The sequence below is a fragment of the Bos indicus genome, chromosome 15 (genome assembly GCF_029378745.1).
Source record: "Bos indicus isolate NIAB-ARS_2022 breed Sahiwal x Tharparkar chromosome 15, NIAB-ARS_B.indTharparkar_mat_pri_1.0, whole genome shotgun sequence".
In the NCBI taxonomy this organism is placed as follows: domain Eukaryota; kingdom Metazoa; phylum Chordata; class Mammalia; order Artiodactyla; family Bovidae; genus Bos; species Bos indicus.
The window spans coordinates 53851956-53872317 of record NC_091774.1 but is presented as its reverse complement, the minus strand read 5'-3'; the positions used below and the strand labels follow the sequence as shown (position 1 = coordinate 53872317).

The 20362-nt window shown below is 46.5% G+C and overlaps 1 protein-coding gene across 2 annotated transcripts; it reads right to left on the bottom strand.

The window, feature by feature from the left end:
* Positions 1 to 1081: 1081 nt before the first annotated feature.
* Positions 1082 to 16209, bottom strand: DNAJB13 (DnaJ heat shock protein family (Hsp40) member B13). Of its 2 annotated transcripts, XM_019975785.2 has the most exons (8): positions 16006 to 16209; positions 11977 to 12080; positions 10778 to 10939; positions 5934 to 6091; positions 4783 to 4896; positions 3319 to 3432; positions 2963 to 3039; positions 1082 to 2379 (listed from the first exon to the last, which is right to left on the bottom strand). In XM_019975785.2, the coding sequence occupies exons 1-8, from the start codon at positions 16071 to 16073 to the stop codon at positions 2226 to 2228; spliced, it is 951 nt and encodes a 316-aa protein (XP_019831344.2). In that variant the 5' UTR covers positions 16074 to 16209; the 3' UTR covers positions 1082 to 2225. The 2 variants fall into 2 exon arrangements, with proteins under 2 accessions (XP_019831344.2, XP_070659975.1); XM_070803874.1 differs by lacking the exons at positions 10778 to 10939; positions 11977 to 12080; positions 16006 to 16209 and adding an exon at positions 6723 to 7477.
* Between the last annotated feature and the right edge of the window lie 4153 nt (positions 16210 to 20362).

Sequence of the window (20362 nt, the reverse complement as noted above, 5' to 3'; positions counted from 1 at the left end):
GCTGGTGCTACCAGGCCTTCCCCACCAGAGTTGGAGGCTGGGCCCTTCCGTGCTCAGGCAAGGGGTCCCACATGTTAGGGCTGTGGAGAAGGAAAAAGGGCCCAGGATTCCTCACCTGAGCTGAGGTCTCACAGTCCCCAGGAGGGACAAGGTTGGGTGTCATGAATCAAGCCAGGGTGGCAAGGGGTCAGCCTAAACAGGGGATCCAGTCAGTGTGCCTAATGCACACTAATTCTCACATTAATCCTGTGAGACAGGCTATTCACTGTTTTGCACCAGAGGAAACAGGAGCAGTTTGTTGCCCCAGGCATGTTTGTCAGCTGGCTCATTGACCAGTCTTGTGTTTCAGACACTCGCTTGGGCGTGAGACCGCCAGATTTCATTGTTCTAGGAATGATCTGAGACAGGAGCTGGGGGAGGTTGTAGGAACACTGACCAGCATACCAGTAGGCCTCAGTAACTCCTCCCTCGCTGCCTGTAAAATACCAGACATGGCAGCGCTGAAGACCACACTGACCTAATCTTATAAATGGCTCTCATCAGGCCTGAAACCAGGCTTCCCTGAGAATCACCATGAGGAAGAGGTTAGGAGCAGGCCTTGCTGCCGGCCTAGAGGAGAGCTAGACTGCCAGAGTTCCACCAGGCAGTCCTCACCCACTCACTGTCAAACCAGGGCACCTAGTACCACCTCTCCACCTGGGTCCTGCCTCATGGCAGAGTCTGCTCCACTCCTCTGGTTTCTACTCATAATCTAACCCTGTCCTTCTTGGGGACTATAAGACCTCAGCTCATAAATAAGGTGTGGAATCCTCGGCCTGCAAGATAGGGACTGTAAACGGCTTCAGAGAGGTGAAGCAATTTGCCCAAGGGCACACAGCTGGCAAGTAGAACTCCTGGAGGTGTACCTAACTCCGAAGCCCACATTCTTTGATGAACCATAGGTCAGATTCTACATCTCAAGGTCTGTGGCCTTCTCCCTGATGGTTTAAAATGGCTTAAGCTAATATGATATTTTGAATGGTGGAATCTAAGCAATATCTATTCTATGGGGCCCTCTTCTGACCCACCTCTTTTTTTGGGGGGGGGGGGGAGGGGGCTGCACTGCGAGGCTTGTGGGATCTTAGTCCCCCAACCAGGGATTAAACCCACACTCTTGACAGTGAAAGTGGAGAGTCCTAACCACTGGACCACCAGGGAACTCCCTCTGGTGTCTCTTAAGTCACTCCATGTAAGTGTCCACCCTCTCTGTCATAAGCTTGAATCTCTCCTAGCCCAAGCCCAGACTTCAGTGAGGGGTGCCTCCCTGGGCACAAGACAGACTGGGGAAGCAGGTGTGGTCTGCACAAGCCCAGGTGGGCCTGGAGGCTGGCACTCCCATAGGCCATGTTGGCAGCAATGCTGTAACCCTGAAACCTATGCTGTGAGTTCACCAAGCACCTTCACATCAGTGAGCAGCCTGAAGAGGGTTCTGGGTTCTGCTTTACTGACAAGATGGATAATAATGTCCAAAGGGGCAGGGGTAGGATTAGAAGCAGAGCCCAGTTCTAAGAACCTGCCTAGTTCTAGCTCAGGACCCACTGCACAGAACCAGCAATGCAGACTGGCGAGGCAGAAACTAAGCCCTTTCTGGCACTGTGTCCATTGTGCTGCCTCTAAGCAGAGTGAAGTTGTGAGAGGTGGCCTTCAAGGTTCTGATGTAGCTTTGCCACTGAGCCCTGTGTGACCTGGGACAAGTGTTTTGCTTTCTGTGCTTCAGTTTTCCTGAGTACACTGTGACTATATCACACTAGAGACTGCCCTTCCAGAGAGCATGATCTGGGGACCCTCAGAGATGAGGCAGCACTGCACCCCACTATCAAGTTGGGAGCACAGAGGCTCTGAACCCTCAGAGACCTGGCCAGGCTCACATAGCCAGGATGGGGTCCCAGCTCCTCAATTTCTTGGGCCCTGCCCTTGCCTCTGCTCCACGAGAAGGGCTGTATAAAACTCTTCTCCATCTAATACATAACTCTCCTGGGTGTAGCTGTAGGATAGGAAATAAAAGTTTATTGTGTCAGTTCAAAAGTCCCATGCCATCCAGTCCCCAAGTCCCGGCTGTGCAGTGGGCGGGCTCCCCTGCACACCCTGAGGCTGTGTAGGGGTGGGGTCAGGCCCCTGCTCACCTTCCCCTCCCCCTGCTCACCTTCCCCTCCCCCTGCTCAGGCCCCAGCCCACCCGAGTTAGAGTTACGTCAGCAACGCCTGGCGCAGCATCTGCTTCTTCTGGGGTGTGAGGCGGGTGGGGAACTGGATGTCGAAGTAAATGAAGAGGTCCCCCTTCTTGGTGGGGTCCTCTGGCAGCGGCATCCCCTCCCCTGGCACCTTCTTGAAGTACTTGGGGCTGAGACAGGGGAGGATGAAAGAAGGGAACTCAGAGGGCACCAGAGCCAGACATCTGCCTCTGCTCACATAACCTCAGGCATGCAGCAGTCACCAGCTTCTAGAACCAGTGGCAGGGGAGAGGAGACTGGCTTGTTCCAGACAGCTTGCTCCCTGGAAATCCATTTACAGTGAATCTCTGATTCTGGAGTCTCTGATGGAGGATTCCGGGAATCTCATTTAGATGGAAAACAGGACAAGGAGGGAAGGAAAGTGAGCAGACCCTGGGTTGGAATGGGGAGTACTCAGTTGCCAAGCTTCCCACACAGAGGACCTTGCTGGGGAAAGGGCTTGGAAATTCTAGAGGATGAAGACAACAGGGATTTCCTAACACTGGGGGCCTCTAGCCTCCACGATGACTTCATGCAAGTAAGAAAAAGGCACTCCATTTGTCAAATGAATGCAGCCCACAGCGTGGCCAGAGTGGGGGCTGGATTTCAATCCTTCTCACCCGCTTTGAGCTGGGTGCCAGCTGGGTACCAGGCTAGCCTCTAAGGACCAGGAAGCCCTTTCCCATCTATTGGGGCCCAAGTAAATGGACTCACTGGACAATGTCATTGATGGGGATGTTGAGCAGACGGTCATCTAGGGTCTTCACCTCTACGGTGCAGCAGGTCAGAGCCTAGGGGACATGAAGGCCCAAAGTGGGAGTGGTCCCTATGTCCATTCTGTTTAGAAGGTACTTTACGAGACTATCCGACGCCAGGCTCTAAGCTGGACCTCAAGGAGACAAAAGGATGTTCAAGGACTAACAGGTAAGTGAGCTGAGCAATAGCCTGCCCTCAGGAGTTCACAGTGTGGGAGAAAAGAATGACATTGATATATGTTATGATAGAGGGAGATGGGTTGGTGGACCCCAGGTGATCTGCCCACCCTTTGCTCCTCTACTTTGCCCACTCACCTTGCCCAAGGGGATGGAGTTCACAAAAAAGAGGTTGTCATTCTCCCTGCGGAAGCGAGGGTGTAGCTTCTCTTTTACAATGAAGATGATGTCAGCTGGGATGATGTTGGGACCCTGGGCAGGGGAGGCCAAGGGGTGACAAGGACTAATTGGTTATGAACCTTGGCCAAGTTCCTGTCTCTATTGTTTCCAAATCTTCATCTGAACAATAAGAAGATTAGACCAGTTTTTTCTGGAAGGGCCTTTCCATTTTGGCCTTAGAAAGAAACCTACCCCAATGACTATACACACCCACTCCCCACCCATCACCCTCCCCTTGCCATTACTCTGCAGCCCAAGCAGATGCAACAGCTGGAAGGCAGAATACTGGGCTGGGTCAGAGTACCGCCTGCAAGACTGTCCTGCCAAGCTTCATTAAGTCCCAGAACTCTGCTGGAACTCCTGTGGGAGTTCGAACAGAGGAACAGAGGAATCAGACTGGCCCCTACCCACCAGGGCTTCCAGTCTAGGGGAAACAGGGACACAGTGAATCCTCAAGACTGAGATAAAAGGAACCCAGAGGTGGGAGCTCAGAGAGAGGTCAGGGAAGGCTGCCTGGAGAGGGGAGCTTTAGAACTGGGTGGGTTTTTTGTTTTAATTTAATTTTATTTATTTGGCTGTGCTGGGTCTTGGTTTTGCGACACGTGGAATCTAGTTCCCTGACCAGGGATGGAACCTGGGCCCCCTGCACTGGGAATGCAGAGTACTAGCCACTAGACCACTAGGCAAGTCCTTTGAAGTGGGTTTTCGGAAGTAGGTGTTTCATAAGTGAGAAAGAAGCAAGAGATATGGGCAGAGGAATTCATGTCTCTGGCTCCAAAGATAACATCATTCCTTCTCTTTTCAGAATTTGAGGAATCAGCACGCTTTGGACAATAATTTTATATTTTTATTTAAATAAGTAATTTAAAATTATTATAAATAAATGGCTTCTGAGTAGCTCCTACAATTGGGCTTTACTCAGAGAAACACACAAGAAAATCAGGAAGGGTACTTCCCTATGGTCCAGTGTCCAAGATTCCACATTCCCAATGCAGGGTCCTGGGTTTGATTCTTGCTTAGGGAACTAGATCCCACATGCTGCAACTAAGACCCAGCACAGCCAAATAAGTAAATAATTTTTTGAAAAGAAAATCAGAGCACTGATGTTAGGACTGGGATCTCCTTTCAGCTCTGGTGCTCTTGCCCTGGGCAAGTCCCTTCTCTCTCTGGGCCTGTTTCTCACTCTGCAAAATGAGAAGAAATCCTGGGTGACCCACTCACTGAGGCACTGTGAGTGCCCCTCAGAAGGGGCATTAGGGATCAGCTCATCTCCCCTGCAGACTGGTCTCCCTTCCAGACCAGGGCTCCCAGGGGCCTCGTTCCTCAGTCTTCCCATCACACGAACCCAGGTAACTGACCTTAGACAGCTTTCCCAATCCTCACCTGGTCCCCTTCCTTCTCGAAGGTGATACGTGTGCCCTGCCTCCAACCAGGCTTTACATCGATAGTGAGGATCTTGTCTTTGATGGTAGAGGAGTACCCATCCTCGTTCAGCACCTGTAGCAAGATGATGGGGAAGGAGGTAGGCTCAGGATTTCCCAGCTGGCTTTAACACACGTGAAAGATGCTCCATGGGATCTGTGCACAGCTCAGTCCTCCAGAACCGGGGAGAACCTGTCTGAGCCATCCCCACTCCCATCCTATGTTCCACTGAATCAAGAACTTATGATTCCAGGATGGCAGGATATGGCACGGGGTTGGGGCCTGAGGTGCCAAGCATTCCCCGTGAGTTGATCAAGGTCACAACCCCAGCCCTAGAAATTACGTGGTCTTGGTGACTAACAGACACACGGTGAACGCGCACTCACTTGCTCTCCCCGCCAGAGGCTCTGACCTGGAGCCTCTGCCAGATCTCTTAATCCCAAAGGGAAAAAAATGGAGGGCAACATGTCTTGACCTCTCCCAAAGCATTCCTCTGTCATCTACCTATTTCCCAGTCACATGCCCAGATGGGTGCCTTCCCTCCATGGAAATCATGGCTGTGGCTGGCATCTCCTCTGCTGGGCAGATGTGTGAGGGGTCTTGCTTGGGTGCCTAGCACAGGGCTGGACCAAGGGACAGGGCCAGGATGGGGTCTGGGACCTGACACACTGAAGGTCTTCTTCAACCAATCCCCTTGGGAAACGTGCCGTGGCCCATCCTCCATGCCCACACGGCTCCTTCTTACTCCTGAGGCAAACACCCAGAAGAAACCTGCAGGGGACCATCAGGAAACACCCAGAAGGCAGAATTCACAGGAGACTCCTCCCGTCCAGAGCCTTCCCACTTCCCTCAGGGATGGGGCTGAGCTGAGAAGGGAAAGAGTTGGTCCCCGTTAGGAAAGCACACAGAGGGGACTCCTACAGGAGGAAAGACCCAGGCTAAAACCCTCAACTGTCCCTTCCAAATGTCAGATTCTGGAATTCGACCATCCTAGGGCTCCAAATCTAAGATTCTATGCTTCTGTAAGACCATAGCTGAGGTCTCCACTTAGGATCAGGGAGGAGGTGACCAGTAGGGTTGGAGGGGATAGAAGATGGTTCCTAAGTACTCACCCTTCGGGAGATCTTAATTTTCTTGGTGCAGCCAAAAAACAGGTCCTCCAGGGACAGGTAGAGGTCTCGTTCGATTGGAGGATCCTGTTTCTTGACCCCTCGGCCCCGGAGCCCCCCAAATTTCAAGTCTGCCTCGTTTCCTTCTGCATCAAAAAACTCTGCAGGAGGTGGGGAGAGGTGAGGAGTAAGAGAAATTACGTCCAGAAACTCAGATTCATAGACTATCCCTCACCTCTTCAGTCCCCAAGTGTAATACCTAGTCTCCCATTCCCACCTCACAGATTGGAGGCCTGCTTGGTCAGGCCAACGTGCTGCCCTTGTAATAGGGAAGCACCTTTGTATTCTATTACAAGCTAATCACTAAAGGGATATGGCTTGTAAGCTTAAATTATACATAAAGGCCCATCTCTGGGAAAAGGAAATGGCTACCCACTTTAGTATTCTTGCCTGGGAAATCCCACAGACAGAGGAGCCTGGTGGGCTACAGTCCATGGGGTTGCAAAGAGTCGGACACAACTTAGCAAGTAAACAACTGGCAACCCCGTCTCCCAGGTGATGAACATTTAGCTAAAATGCCTTTGCTCCGCTCACAGGAGACATGCTGACCAGGCTCACCTATGAATGACTGCAGGGAGGAAGAAATGAACACATCCTCTCCTAGGCTGACCGAAACTAGGAGATGTTTGACTTTCAGTTCAGTTCAGTCGCTCAGTCATGTCTGACTCTTTGCGACCCTGTGAACTGCAGCATGCCAGGCCTCCCTGTCCATCACCAACTCCCGGAATTTACCCAAACTCATGTCCATTGAGTCGGAGATGCCATCCAGCCATCTTATCCTCTGTCGTCCCCTTCTCCTCCTGCCCTCAATCTTTCCCAGCAACAGGGTTTTTTCTAATGAGTCAGCTCTTCGCATCAGGTGGCCAAAATATTGGAGTTTCAGCTTCAACATCAGTCCTTCCAATGAAAACCCAGGACTGATCTCCTTTAGGATGGACTGGTTGGATCTCGTTGCAGTTCAAGGGACTCTCAAGAGTCTTCTCCAACACCACAGTTCAAAAGCATCAATTCTTCGATGTTCAGCTTTCTTTATAGTTCAACTCTCACATGCATACATGACTACTGGAAAAACCATAGCCTTGACTACACAGACCTTTGTTGGCAAAGTAATGTCTCTGCTTTTTAATATGCTAAGTTGGTCATAACTTTCCTTCCAAGGAATAAGTGTCTTTTAATTTCATGGCTGCAGTCACCATCTGCAGTGATTTTGGAGCCCAAAAAATAAAGTCAGCCACTGTTTCCACTGTTTCCCCATCTATTTTCCATGAAGTGGTGGGACTGGATGCTGATTCTAGTTTTCTGAATGTTGAGCTTTAAGCCAACTTTTTCACTCTCCTCTTTCACTTTCATCAAGAGGCTCTTTAGTTCTTCTTTACTTTCTGCCATAAGGGTGGTATCATCTGCATATCTGAGGTTACTGATATTTCTCCCGACAATCTTGATTCCAGCTTGTGCTTCCTCCAGCCCAGCGTTTCTCATGATGTACTCTGCATACAAGTTAAATAGGCAGGGTGACAGTATACAGCCTTGACGTACTCCTTTTCCTATTTGGAACCAGTCTGTTGTTCCATGTCCAGTTCTAACTGTTGCTTCCTGACCTGCATACAGGTTTCTCAAGAAGCAGGTCAGGTGGTCTGGTATTCCCATCTCCTTCAGAATTTTCCACAGTTTGTTTGATCCACACAGTCAAAACCTTTGGCATAGTCATGTTTGACTTTACTCCTCCCCTTTAAGTATACAGGAAGGCTGAATTCTAACTCAAGCAAGATGGTTCTTTGGGACAATGGGTCCCACCATCTTCTTGGTCTGCTGACTTTGCAAATAAAGTTGCTATTCCTTGCCCTAACAACCCATCTGTTAATTTACTGGCTTGTCCTGAAGTGAGCAGAACAAGCTTGGACTCAGTAAATCCTCAATTGCAGATCCAAGGATAACCATCTCTTGAGGCTCTCCACTGGTTCATCCTCCTGTTTAGACTCCCTTCACCCACACTTCCCTACCTCCCAGCCCACCCCTCCCCTCCCCCAACTTCGGGCCTGTGCTCCTTGACTCTGGCTGCCTCAGGAGAGAGAGGAGTGTCCTCTGGTGGCAGCGGTTGGTAGTGCCAGAAATGACGTGTTAGCTTTTGTGGAAGACGGGTCACAGCATGCAGTCCTCCCTATCCTCCCCCAGACTTCATTTCTCCTCACTGTTCATCCCAGCTCAAGACCACTACAGATCTCAGACTCAAGTTCCTATGAAGTCAGCAGCTGAGACAGGGGAGAGGCAGGGTTAATCACTAACCAGTTACAGAGGTCACCAAGATGTCCCCAAACTCCTCTTTCCTCAACTTCTTCTACCCCTGCCCAGCTCTATGCTGTACAATGGAATCTTATATGCAACTATTAAAATAAATAAGGAAGATCTGTATGTAATATAATGTATAATAAGAGAATCTGTAAGATACAAGTGAAAAAAATCAGTGTAAACAGTGTGGTCCCATTTCCTTAACAAGATGAAAGGCTATGTGAAAATAAATATAAGCTCATAAATGCACAGAATATTTCTAAAAGGATACATAAATTGTAACAATGAGTGGCTACTTCTGGGGGAAGGAATGGAGTGCTGAAATTTATTTCTTTTTCTTTTTTTTTTTTTTTTTTTTGAGGGAGGTCGAATGGCAAAAGGCCTCTGTCCTGGAGTTGGTTGGTCTCGCAGAAAAGAAAATGTAGAGAAAAGAGGAAGAGAGAGACCAATATTCCTCTGGTTACGTGGAAAACCAATAAAGCCCTTACACAGGACTTGTACCGCTCACAAAGGTACAGGGCATCCTCTTGAGGAGGTCTTGAAAGCCCAGGTGGGAAGTGAGCTCGTCGGCAGGCTTCCACACTCAGAAGAGCTGGCTGTGGAGAACGAGAAGGAATCTCAACCCTCCCGGGTTTCGGCACCAAAAAATGTAGGGTAAGGGAGTTAGAGAAGGCGAGGTTCAGAAAAAGAACAAGACGGGCACTTCACAGGAACAGATAACCTTTAATGAGGCGAAAAGGGACAGCAGTCAGATCAGTGAAAGTGAAAGTGAAGTCACTCAGTCGTGTCAAACTCTTTGTGACCCCACGGACTGTAGCCTCCCAGGCTTCTCCATCCATGGGATTTTCTAGGCAAGACTACTGGAGTGGGTTGCCATTTCCTTTTCCAGGGGATCTTCCCGACCCAGGGATGGAACCTGGTCTCCCACATTGTAGGCAGGTGCTTTTACCATCTGAGCCACCGAGCTGCTGCCCTAACCCAAGAAAAGAGTAAGTATATATGTGGAAATCTACTGTCTTAAGGGGGTCTATTCTTCTCCAAGGTTGTTCGGAGTAGTTATCTCTTAAATGGCTGGGGCAAGGAATTCTGGAGATCGGCCAGAGGCTGGACTGGCTGGGAGCTAGGCATAATCAACCTTAATGTCCATTTTTCTTGCCTTCGGGTGAGAGAGTTCTTTGTTTTGCATAGAACGGTGGGGAGGACCCAGAGGGGAATTTTAACTCCAGGCTATTTTGAGCCCTGTAACTTTCCTTCAAAGTGGTTTAAAGGAAGAGGACTGGTTCTTTCTTACACAAGAAGTAGCCTGGCGGTAGATGGCCTCCGGCGCTGATTCAGATATCTGAGCATGTCAGCCCTCTTCTTTCTCCCCTCACAATCACAAGATGGCTGTGGTAGCTCTGAGAATCGCATCCTCTGCTGACTGTATTCAAATGCAAGATGCTGAGGGGTAGGGGACAAAGAATTCTCCTGCTTTCTTATCAAGGAGGCAGCTATTTCCTAGAGACCTCCTAGCAAACTCCCCCCTCACCCCTTGAACTGAGCCTGGGACATATGACCACCGGGGGTTGCTCTACCATCCATGGCTTCTAGGAATCCTAGCCTAATATTTAAGTAGAACTGGGATTCTTATAAGCAGAGAATATGTTTTGGGGGTTCTTTTTTAAGGTTTTTTTGTTTGTTTGTTTGACGTGGACCATTTTTAAAGTCTTTATTGACTTTGTTACAGTATTGCTTCTGTTTTATATTTTGGTTTCTTGGCCAGGAGGCAGGTAGGATTTTGGCTTCCTAACCAGGGATCAAACCCATGCCCCCTGCAGTGGAAGGCAAAAGCTTAACCACTCTATTTCTTTTTCAATAAATAGTGGTTTTAAAAAAATATATATATGGGGCTTTCCAGGTGGCTCAGTGATAAAGCAGAGAAGGCAATGGCACCCCACTCCAGTATTCTTGCCTGGAAAATCCCATGGACGGAGGAGCCTGGTGGGCTGCAGTCCATGGGGTTGCTAAGTAGGACACGACTGAGCGACTTCACTTTCACTTCTCACTTTCATGCATTGGAGAAGGAAATGGCAACCCACTCCAGTGTTCTTGCCTGGAGAATCCCAGGGATGGGGGAGCCTGGTGGGCTGCTGTCTATAGGGTCACACAGAGTCGGACACGACTGAAGCGACTTAGCAGCAGAAGCAGTGATAAAGAATCCACCTGCCAATGTAGGAGACAACAGGAGATGTGGGTTTGATCCTCGGATCAGGAAGATCTCCTGGAGAAGGAAACAGCAACCCACGCCAGTATTCTTTCCTGGGAAATCCCATGAACAAAGAAGCCTGGTGGGCGACAGTCCACAGGGTCGCAGTTGGACATGACTTAGCGACTGAGCATGGATGAGCACGCACACACACTATATATATATTTCTTAAAGTAAACAAAACTACTCAAAGAAAAGCATCTTCTACAGCTACATCCTTCCCTAGTAAGGCAGAGGGGCAGGCAGGGCCTCTTACCATTAAAGGGGTTATCTCCTCCAAAGAACTCATGGAAAACTTTTTCTGGGTTGCCATGGAAGACGTAACCAGTTGTCCATGGGGTCTGCGATCCAAACTCCAGAGGAATTCCGCCCTTCAGACCCTCCTCTCCAAACTTGTCATAGATGCCTCTTTTCACAGCTGTGGATATGTGTCACCTTGAGAAGGGGCCAGCATGGGGGCTAAGAGAGCTGGAGGGCTGGGAAGCCAGAGGATATGGGGCAGGGAGGAAGAAGCAGGGTGAAGACAGCCTTATTTCTAAAGTGCCTGCTGTCTGGAAGTCTTTGGAGAGAGACACTAGAAGTTAGGGATTTAATTTCACCCTGGGTGGACCTACGTAAGGCCCCATAGCCCAGAGGAAAGATGAGAAAAACAAACTTGCTGGGGAGGGTTGAGGATTGGAGAAGAAACCAGGAGACTGAGGGTCGGGCTATTATGCTGGGGTTTGGTTTAACTCAGTCATTACAGCCACTGTCTAGTGTGGGTAAATACAGTCCTAGCACCTTGAGACTGTAGGATATGAGAAGTCAAGAGCTGCCAATTCTAGTGCTTGGAAATCTTAAGAGTCCAAAGTCCTAAAAACTTGGGGCTGGGGAAACTTTAGTGATCTTCTGGCCACTCTTCTGCACACAGAAGGCTGTACCCACACAGCCTCCAGGACAGTATCTAGGGAACCCACGTGGGCACTGCATGCCACAGAGGCAAGGATCTCTTTCCCCAGGCTTCAGGTTGCCACAGCAGAGACAGATTTCCTAATCACAGACCTCTCTCTGTCCCTTGGTACTTATGCTGTCCTCAGGGAGACAGAGATTTGGCTTCTTGGTACTCAGGGAATAACTGGGTATGTCTGTCTCAGCCTTAGCCTTCTTCCCTGGGCAGCAAACATCTCACTTTGCATCCCTGCAGGGGACAAGTGAGGCCTGGGGGGTGTTGGGGAGCCCCTACCCTGAGTCCCGTGCTGCTGAGACGGGAGGCAGGTCAGCCTAATCTGGGGACTCTCCACACCATGTCCTCCACCTTAGCTTGTGTCTACTCTGTTTAGATTCTGGGCCAGGAAGAGGAATGCTTGCTCTCCATTGGGCCCCCTCAGAAAGCCTGACACTCTTCTGAGTGAGGAATGACATTAAAGGAGAAGGCGGACAGAGGAACCACCCTCACGCTCAGCCCCGGTCACTCACGGTCGCTCAGCACATCGTAGGCCTCTGCTATTTGCCTGAATGTCTCCACTGCACCTGGCTCAATGGACCTCAGCGGGTGGTTCTTAAGGGCAAGTTTCCGGTACCTAAAGAAGAAGGATTAATACCTTGAGGCACAGTCCAAGGCTCAGAGCTGGCTCTGTTGTTGGCTGCCTGCCATTTGTACAGAACCTCAAGTGGAAAAGCTGAGTATCTTTGGCTCCAAGTTTTCCTTTGTCCCTTACACCCCTGTTCTAGTGAAAACTCACACTGGCTTTTTGGTCTAGATAATGTTTTCTTTTTGCCTCTTCATTTCCACAACTATTGCAGAACCATGTCTTCCTATTTCCAGTTCCCCCGCCCCAACTCCAGTTTATTCTGTGTGCTGCCACCAGTTTGATTTCTTTCTCTCTTTTTTGTTAACTTGCCCTTTTAAAATGCTCCCTGACCAAGTCACTCTCCTGCCTGAACCCTTCACTGGTTCCTCCTTTGTCTTTTTTTTTTTTTTTTTTTCTTCAAGGAGTCAGGATTCAAATCTCATGCAGCTCCAGAGTTTCTCTCTTTTTAAAACAACAAAAAAGTTTTTAAAATACTTATCTGGTTGTAATGACATGAGAAATCTTTAATCTTCATTTTGGCACTTGAGATCTTTTAAATGATGCTTTCAAACTCTCAGTTGCAGCCTGTAGGATCTAGTTCCCTGACCAGGGATCAAACCTGGGCCCCCTGCATTAGGAGTGTGGAGTCTTAGCCACTGGACCACTAGGGAAATCCCATAAAAACTTAAAAAAAAAATTTTTTTTTTGGCCATACTGCACAAACCAGGGATTAAACCCAGGCCATGGCAGTGAAAGCGCTGAATCCTAATCACTAGGCCACCAAGGAAATCCCCGCCCTTTGAATTCAGTATAAAACCCAAATGTGTCTAAGATTCGACTCCTCCTTCTCACTCTGCCCTTCTCACTCACTCCCCTTCCCTGCTGCCACAACCTCTCTGCAGTTCTTCTCTCCAGGCTCCATACTCTGCACACTGCACTGCTCATGCCTTCAACACTCTCCTGCTTTTACCTGGAATGATCAACCCTCTCCAGCCCCCTTCATCTCCTCCTGGCAAATATTTATTCATCTTTCCACATTCAACTCAGGGGTCCACTCTTCAAGGATGCCTTCCCTGACTGCAGCCTCCATTCTAGATTAGACTTCCTTTCCAGCAGCGCCAGTGCCTTTGATGCTGGTATTTAGCACACAGTGCTCCAGCCGTTTGATGGGTCTGTCTCTCCCACCAGCCTGTGAGTGAGTCCCTCCAGCTGCTGTGTCCAGTTCTGCATCCTCAGTGCCTCTCACCAAGTGCAATGAGTAAATGAATGACATGAACTCACCATTCCACAAGGCAGCCCATTTTGCTGTGGGACCACTCGGACTCTTAAATAACACTTTTCTTACTGAGCTGGGTCTGCTGTTCTGCAACCCTGTCTCCATCCACAAGGGTCATGGGGCCTTACAGATAGAATCTGATCTACCTTGAAAGACTTGAAGGCAATTGTCACAACCTCTCTGAAAGTCCTAAATCAGCCCTTCTCACTTACAAAGGTTGTAGTTAAGTATGAGAATTGCAATAAAACTAACAGTGAGTAAAAGTAATGAGGTTTGAGAAGAGTTCGGTTTTTCATATAAACTTGAGGGATTTTAAGATGATGCTTGTGGCACCTGCTTTCCTGAGTGGGAGAGAAAGAGGTGAAGTCACAGCCTAGAAGTGGCAGCCTAAAATGAATAAGAAGTTAATAGCTGGGTGATTAGGAACTTTCTTTGGTACTTTTCTTCATTATATGTTTAATCTTTTGGGGGTGTGTGTGTGTCAAAATCTAGGTACTCCCATAAGGGAGTGTCTCAAACAAGTGATTCATGCTTTAAGAGTTGTTTCAGGGAAGAAGGGTTAAAAACCATCATTTAGAACATAAATTGTTTTTTTAATCACTCTTTATAAGACATGGTTTCAGATGCAAATGACTGCTCTGCATTTTCATCTCATTATCTCATATAATTCTATTTCAGTACCACAACAACTTTTTTTTTTTTCTTTGAGAGATGGGAAGACTGAGGTTCAGAAAGGTTAAGTAATTTGCCCAGGTCTTACAGCTAGCAGGTAAGAGAACCTAGGTTCAGACCTGGCTCTTTCTAATGCTTCAGTCAGTTCAATTCAGTCACTCAGTCGTGTCTGACTCTTTGCGACTCCATGGACTGCAGCATGCCAGGTTTCCCTGTCCATTTCCAACTCCTGGAGTTTACTCAAACTCATGTCCATTGAGTCAGAGATGCCATCCAACCATCTCATCCTCTGTTGTCCCCTTCTCCTCCCACCTTCAATCTTTCCCAGCATCAGGGTCTTTTCCAATGAGTCAGTTCTTCCCATCAGGTGGCCAAAGTATTGGAGTTTCAGCTTCAACATCAGTCCTTCCAATGAATATTCAAGACTGATTTCCTTTAGGATGGACTGGTTGGATCTCCTTGCAGTCCAAGTGACTCTCAAGAGTCTTCTCCAACACCGTAGTTCAAAAGCATTAATTCTTCTGCGCTCAGCTTTCTTTATAGTCCAACTCTCACATCCATACATGACTACTGGAAAAACCATACCTTTGACTAGACGGACCTTTGTTGGCAAAGTAATATCTCTGCTTTTTAATATGCTGCCTAGGTTGGTCATAGGTTTCCTTCCAAGGAGCAAGCATCTTTTAATTTCATGGCTGCAGTCACCATCTGCAGTGATTTGGGAGCCCCCCAAAACAAAGTCTCTCACTGTTTCCATTGTTTCCCCATGGAAGCAAGGCTTCTAATGCTTAGGTTGGGCTCATCTTTCTGCTTTTCAACTGCCCTTTCTCCTTGTGACATTTCCCTAGACAGGTCTCAATGGCCAACCAAATGTTATGAACAGTGGATGACATCACAGACTATCCTGAATTGTTCTCTAATTGATTCATGAGTTTGTGTCTTATTTCTCAACCACACTGTAGACTCTCTCCAGTTAGCTCACTGAGATCCCTTACTGGAGGTGATCCATGGTAGGCAACAATGATAGGCAACAATATAAGGCAAAGTGTCTGAATACTGGCTCTGCCGGTTACTAGGCACATGGTCCTGGGATAATAATGGTACCTACCACTCAGGCTGTTGTGAGGATTAAATGAAATGATAGAAGGTTCTCAGAACAGCATCTCCACAATTCAATGGAGTGTAGCTATTGTCACTAGTCTGTTAAATTATCCTAGATTCCTCCCTTTTTCTTTACCCTACGATGATCCAATTAATAACTAAGTCCATTCTCTCTTCTCTCTCCAGCTCACTGCCCTGCTTCAAGCCTCATCTTTTTGCCTTGATTATTGTGACAGCCACTGAAGGGGTCTCTCTCTTTCCAATATAGATTCCACATGCCCTGTATGTTCCCTTTTGTAACATTCATCAAGCTTACTGTGACTTATTCAACATCTGTATTCATCAACAAAATTAAGCTGCACATCTGATTCAGTTGTATCTCCAGCTGCTGAGACCACACTGAACCCACATAATATTTACCAAAAAACATTTTTTCAGAAAAATGTTCTGATTCCTGCCCCAGATTTCTTAGAAATATCACAAAGTCCCCAAGACTTGATGTAACTATTCAGAGATGGGATTTATTCAATACCCATCTACCATGTGACAGTCGAATAAAATTTGTAATACATCTATCTGGCCAGGTCACTCCTGTTCGCAATCATGTGGGTCTCTACAATATTAAGGGTAAAGTCTCCTTTGTTCTCATTTTATTGATAGGAAGACCACGGTACCCAGGAGAGCAGACAGGGCATAGAGGGTAAGGGATGATGAATTGGGAACCCTGACCCAACCCAAAGCCAGGATGTGGGTGTGCAAGAAGTAAGAGAAGGAACATGGTTTACCTTGCCTGCCCTAAACTGTGCAGGAAAGTTCAGTTTGGAAGAGATGAGGGTGGGGCCCGTTCCAGCACAACCCAAAAGCTTTGCTCCTGCCCCAACTTACGCATTCTTGATCTGAGCATCTTCTGAATTGCGAGTGATCTGGAGCACAGAGTAATAATCCTGGCCCATGGCTGGCTGGTTGTCAATCCGTGGATAGTCCTGACTCCAGCGGCAGGTCTGTTAGTCTGCATTCCTTGGTTGCTCCTGACAACCGCACAGGGGCACTCTGGGAGTTGTAGTCCTTCCTTCCTAAGCAAACCCCCTTCTCACCTGTGCCTGTAGAGGAGGGATTGAGAGAAATAGGACTGACTCTGTGAGCCTGATAAGAAACCAGAGTTTCTAGGGAGAGTAGAAATTGGTTTTAATTAAGTTTTCAGAACAAATAGATTGAGCTATTTTTAAAAAATAAATCTTTATTTTAGAATGTTTTCAGATTTTCAGGAAAGGTGTGAAGATAGCATTCTCATATGCCCCACACCAGGCTTCCCTTATCATAAACACATTACACAAGAATGGTACATTTGTCAGAAATAATAACCCATATCCATACATAATCTATGGGGGCTTCCCAGGTGGCACCAGTGGTAAAGAATCCATCCACAAACATAGACAACATAAGAGAGGCGAGTTCGATCCCTGGGTCAGGAAGATCCTCTGGAGTAGGAAATGGCACTCCACTCCAGTACTCTTGCCTTGAAAATTTACATGGGCAGAGAAGCCTGGTAGGTTGCAGTCCATGGGGTCGCAGAAAGTCAGACATAACTGAGCGGCTGAGCACATACATAATCTATAACATAACTCCATACTTTATTCAGATTTCCTAGTTTTCACCCTAGTGAAAAAAGCCCTAGGGTTTTTCTTTCCTGTTTCAGGATCTGATTCAGGAAATATCATTACAATTATTTGTCATGTTTCCTTAGGCTCCTCTTGTTTATGGCTATTTCTCAAAATTTCCATGTTTTTGATGACTTTGACAGTTTGAGAGTATTGGTCAGGTATTTTGTGGAATGTCTCTCAATTGGATTTGTTTGATGATTTTCTTATGATTTAGACTGGGGTTGGGGTGCTTTTGGAAGGAAGACCACACAGGTAAAGTGCTATCCTCATCACATCAGGTCAAAGGTGTGTACCATCACGACTTATCGCTGAAGACGTTGACCTTCCTTGATCACCTGCTGAGGCAGTGTTTCTCAGGTTTATCCATTTCTGGCTTGTACTCTTTGGAAGGAAGTCATTTCATAACCCGCCGTTAAAGAGCAGGGAGTTCCACTGCACCTCCTTGAGGGCAGCAGTGCCGTTTTCCTCTCAGGCACCCACACCCAGCCACCAAGCTCAGACCATTTTACCTCCTAGACACCTCTCAAGCTCCTGCTCTGCTTGTCCTTCTCCTAGCCATGGTCTTGCTTTGGCTTTCTTTTCTCAGCAAGGCCACCATGACTTCCTCCATGTTCTGCCACCTTATCTCTACCCTGCCAAGACCTCACTCCACTGACTGCCCAGTTAATCCAAGCTGTTCATCCTGGCACACACTCTGTGATCTGCCCCCTCATACTTGCTCTTACCTCTCACACCCACCTGTAGCACCAGCAAATGCCCAACTAACCATTCTCTCTCTCATACTCACCTGTGCTGCCAGCTCTGCTCAGACCCTCCCCACCACACCCACCACAGACCCTGGCTTCAACCCAGATATTTTTTTCTTATGAAATAGTCTACATGCACAAGAGTAGCATTAGAATATTTGTTATTGAAGGACAGTTGCCCCTGTGTTCCCCTCCCTACTTATCATTCTCTTGCTCTATTAATTATTGAGTTGGCCAAAAAGTCTGTTCAGGTTTTTCCAAATCATTGAAGGGAAAAACTAGAATGAACTTTTTGGCCAACCCAATACTATGCCTTGTATCTGGTGGTGTACTAGTAAATGTTTAACAAGCTTGCCAGAAGGAAAAAAAAAAAATAACAGCCCTGAATTATAGCACTTACCAGTTCCTCTCAGGTTGGCACAAGCCATCTCCACATACTGTTGCATGTATCCCAAACATATTTACTTTTTCATATTTTTAAACTTTCTAGAAATGGTATAATCTATGCAAATGGTATGTTGGTGCATGTGTATGACATCTTCATAGCGCCTGTTCAGCATTCACTGCTGATCCTGAATATTTGGGCATGTGTCAACTCTGCAAGATAATGTCAGTTTTCTGATGTGGAGCTTCTAATTTACAATGGCAATGTAGTAGTATGTGTGCATTCCTTTTTGCTCCACATTCTCACAATTCTTGGTGTCAAAGTTTTAAATGTTTGCTGATCTAGGTGTGAAATAGCATCTCACTGTGGATTTTAAGTTGCATTTCTTGGCTGAGGTCTTTTCATTTTTATTGCCATTTTTTTTCTTCGTTGTGAAATGCCTATTTACATCTTTTGTCCATTGTCTTTCTGGGCTGTCCTTTTTTAGAAAATTGATTTTTTACTCTTTATGTTTCTTTGTTGATAATATAAAATACAAACCCTTCCACCTTGGAGCTTGTCTTTTTACCATTTTTTTTTAATGGGGTCAAATTTATCAATCTGTTTCTTTTGGGTTCTACTTTTTGTGTCTAGTTTAAGAAATATTCCCTATACAAGGTCATAAAGATCTTCACCTGTATATTCTTCCAAAAGTCCATTTGACTTTTAAGTCTTTAATCCACTTAGAACTTATTTTTCTGTATATGGTTCCATGTAGGTTTTTTTCTTTTCAATATCACATTGTTCCAGAACCATTCATTCAACAGTCTGTTGTTTTCCCACAAGTCTGTATGACTGCTGTGTTAAATACAAACATTACATAAATGTATGGTTTGTATCTGGACTACTGCTACTGCTCCAGGGGTCTGTCCCTGAGTCAGCACCTCACTACAGCCCTTCCTCTTCTCCTTCTTCCTCAGGAGTAATTTCTCCAGGTACTTAGCCTCCTATTCCTCTCAAAGGGAAGTGTGTTATTAAGAAAGGAACTAATATCAGTCATACAGGGAAAGAGAGGTGCTACATTTTAAGACTTTTCTCTCATTGTGGATGGAAAATCTTGATCGTTCCCTGATGACATTCCAGATACTAATGACGGAAAGAACTCTCCTGGGTCCTCTGAAGCCACCCAACTGCAGAGGAGGGCCTGCCTTAAAGTATTGTAGAACTTTCATGTTGTTTGAGGCAAAGGATCTATTTTAGGTATATTTGGAAGTGACAAAACACACTTTTGGAATTGGGTCAAAGGACAGAGAAATCAACTAGAAAGCGAAGAAGTAAAGTGTAGGTGTTGGGTGAGTTGAATGGTCAAAGTGACCATATCTTGATGTTGCTGAGCTCACATGCCATCTGTGTGACTTGAAGAGGTTTACTTAGGGGCCCCAAGTTTAATTTTACTTGAATAAATGGGAGTATTACCTCCACCACTGAGTTGGTGTGAAAATATTAAATAAAACTATACAAAAGCATGTATCACATGGAAGATGCTCCCTTAGCACTGACGCAGCAGAGTCAGAGCCAAATCCTGTTAGCTACTAGTTTTATGACCTTAAACAATCATTTCTTAGCTATAGTTGTCTGCTTGTAAAATGAACATACAAATATACATAGTTATCTGCTTGTTAAATGAAAACGTGGAATTACTCTTATTTTTGCATTTCTGAGCTTTCTCATGGATTTAATTTGCATTTTTATTTAAATACTAATATTGAACATTTTTTCTTCGGTACTGACCATTTGCTTTACCTTTTTTTTTTCTGGTCATGCAGCTTGTGGGATCTTAGTTCCAAAACCAGGGATCAAACCTGGGCTCCCACAGTGAAAGCACTAAATTCTAACCACTGGACTGCCAGGGAATTCCCTGTTTTACTTTTATTACCAGAAAAAAAAAATGTTATTAAACTCAGAGGTTTGGGGGAAGGCTTTGCTTTATCTGGGACTGGCTGAATGGAGAGGAAGAAGGAGACTCTAGAGGAACACCAGGTGTGCAAGGGCTGTGGCGAAAGGGAAGGAGAGGACCTGGGTGGGTGGAAAACTGGTTACTCACAGTGGTATTGAGCAAATAAATGAATACACTGAGAATTATGAGAGCCAAACTTCTCATTGTTGGAGAAAGGAGGTACACATGTAGAAGGTGGAGTTGGACTGGAATTGGTGACATCAGTGTGAACTCATGATTTTTAATATATATAGAATGATGGATGTAGAAAGACAGATGTATAGATATACTATCTTCTACCAGGGCCTAGAAGCAATAATACCCCAGGAGTAAAGAGCATATTATTGCCCAGATCTTGATTTCTGAATACAATTCTCCACTAAAAGAAACCAGGGCTATTTAGACAAATGACTGATTCCAGGCCTGGACTGGGAAATCATAAGTTGAGGCTTGACTATTTTATGGGGCCAGAGAA

Excerpts from the sequence above, each read along its gene's own strand:
- DNAJB13 (XM_019975785.2), bottom strand. The coding sequence starts at position 16,073 with ATGGGCCAGGATTATTACTCTGTGCTCCAGATCACTCGCAATTCAGAA. Across the intron at positions 3,433-4,782 it reads TCGAGAAGGAAGGGGACCAG|GGTCCCAACATCATCCCAGC; the intron begins GTGAGGATTGGG and ends TCCCCTGCCCAG. Across the intron at positions 2,380-2,962 it reads CCCATCAATGACATTGTCCA|CCCCAAGTACTTCAAGAAGG; the intron begins GTGAGTCCATTT and ends CCCCTGTCTCAG.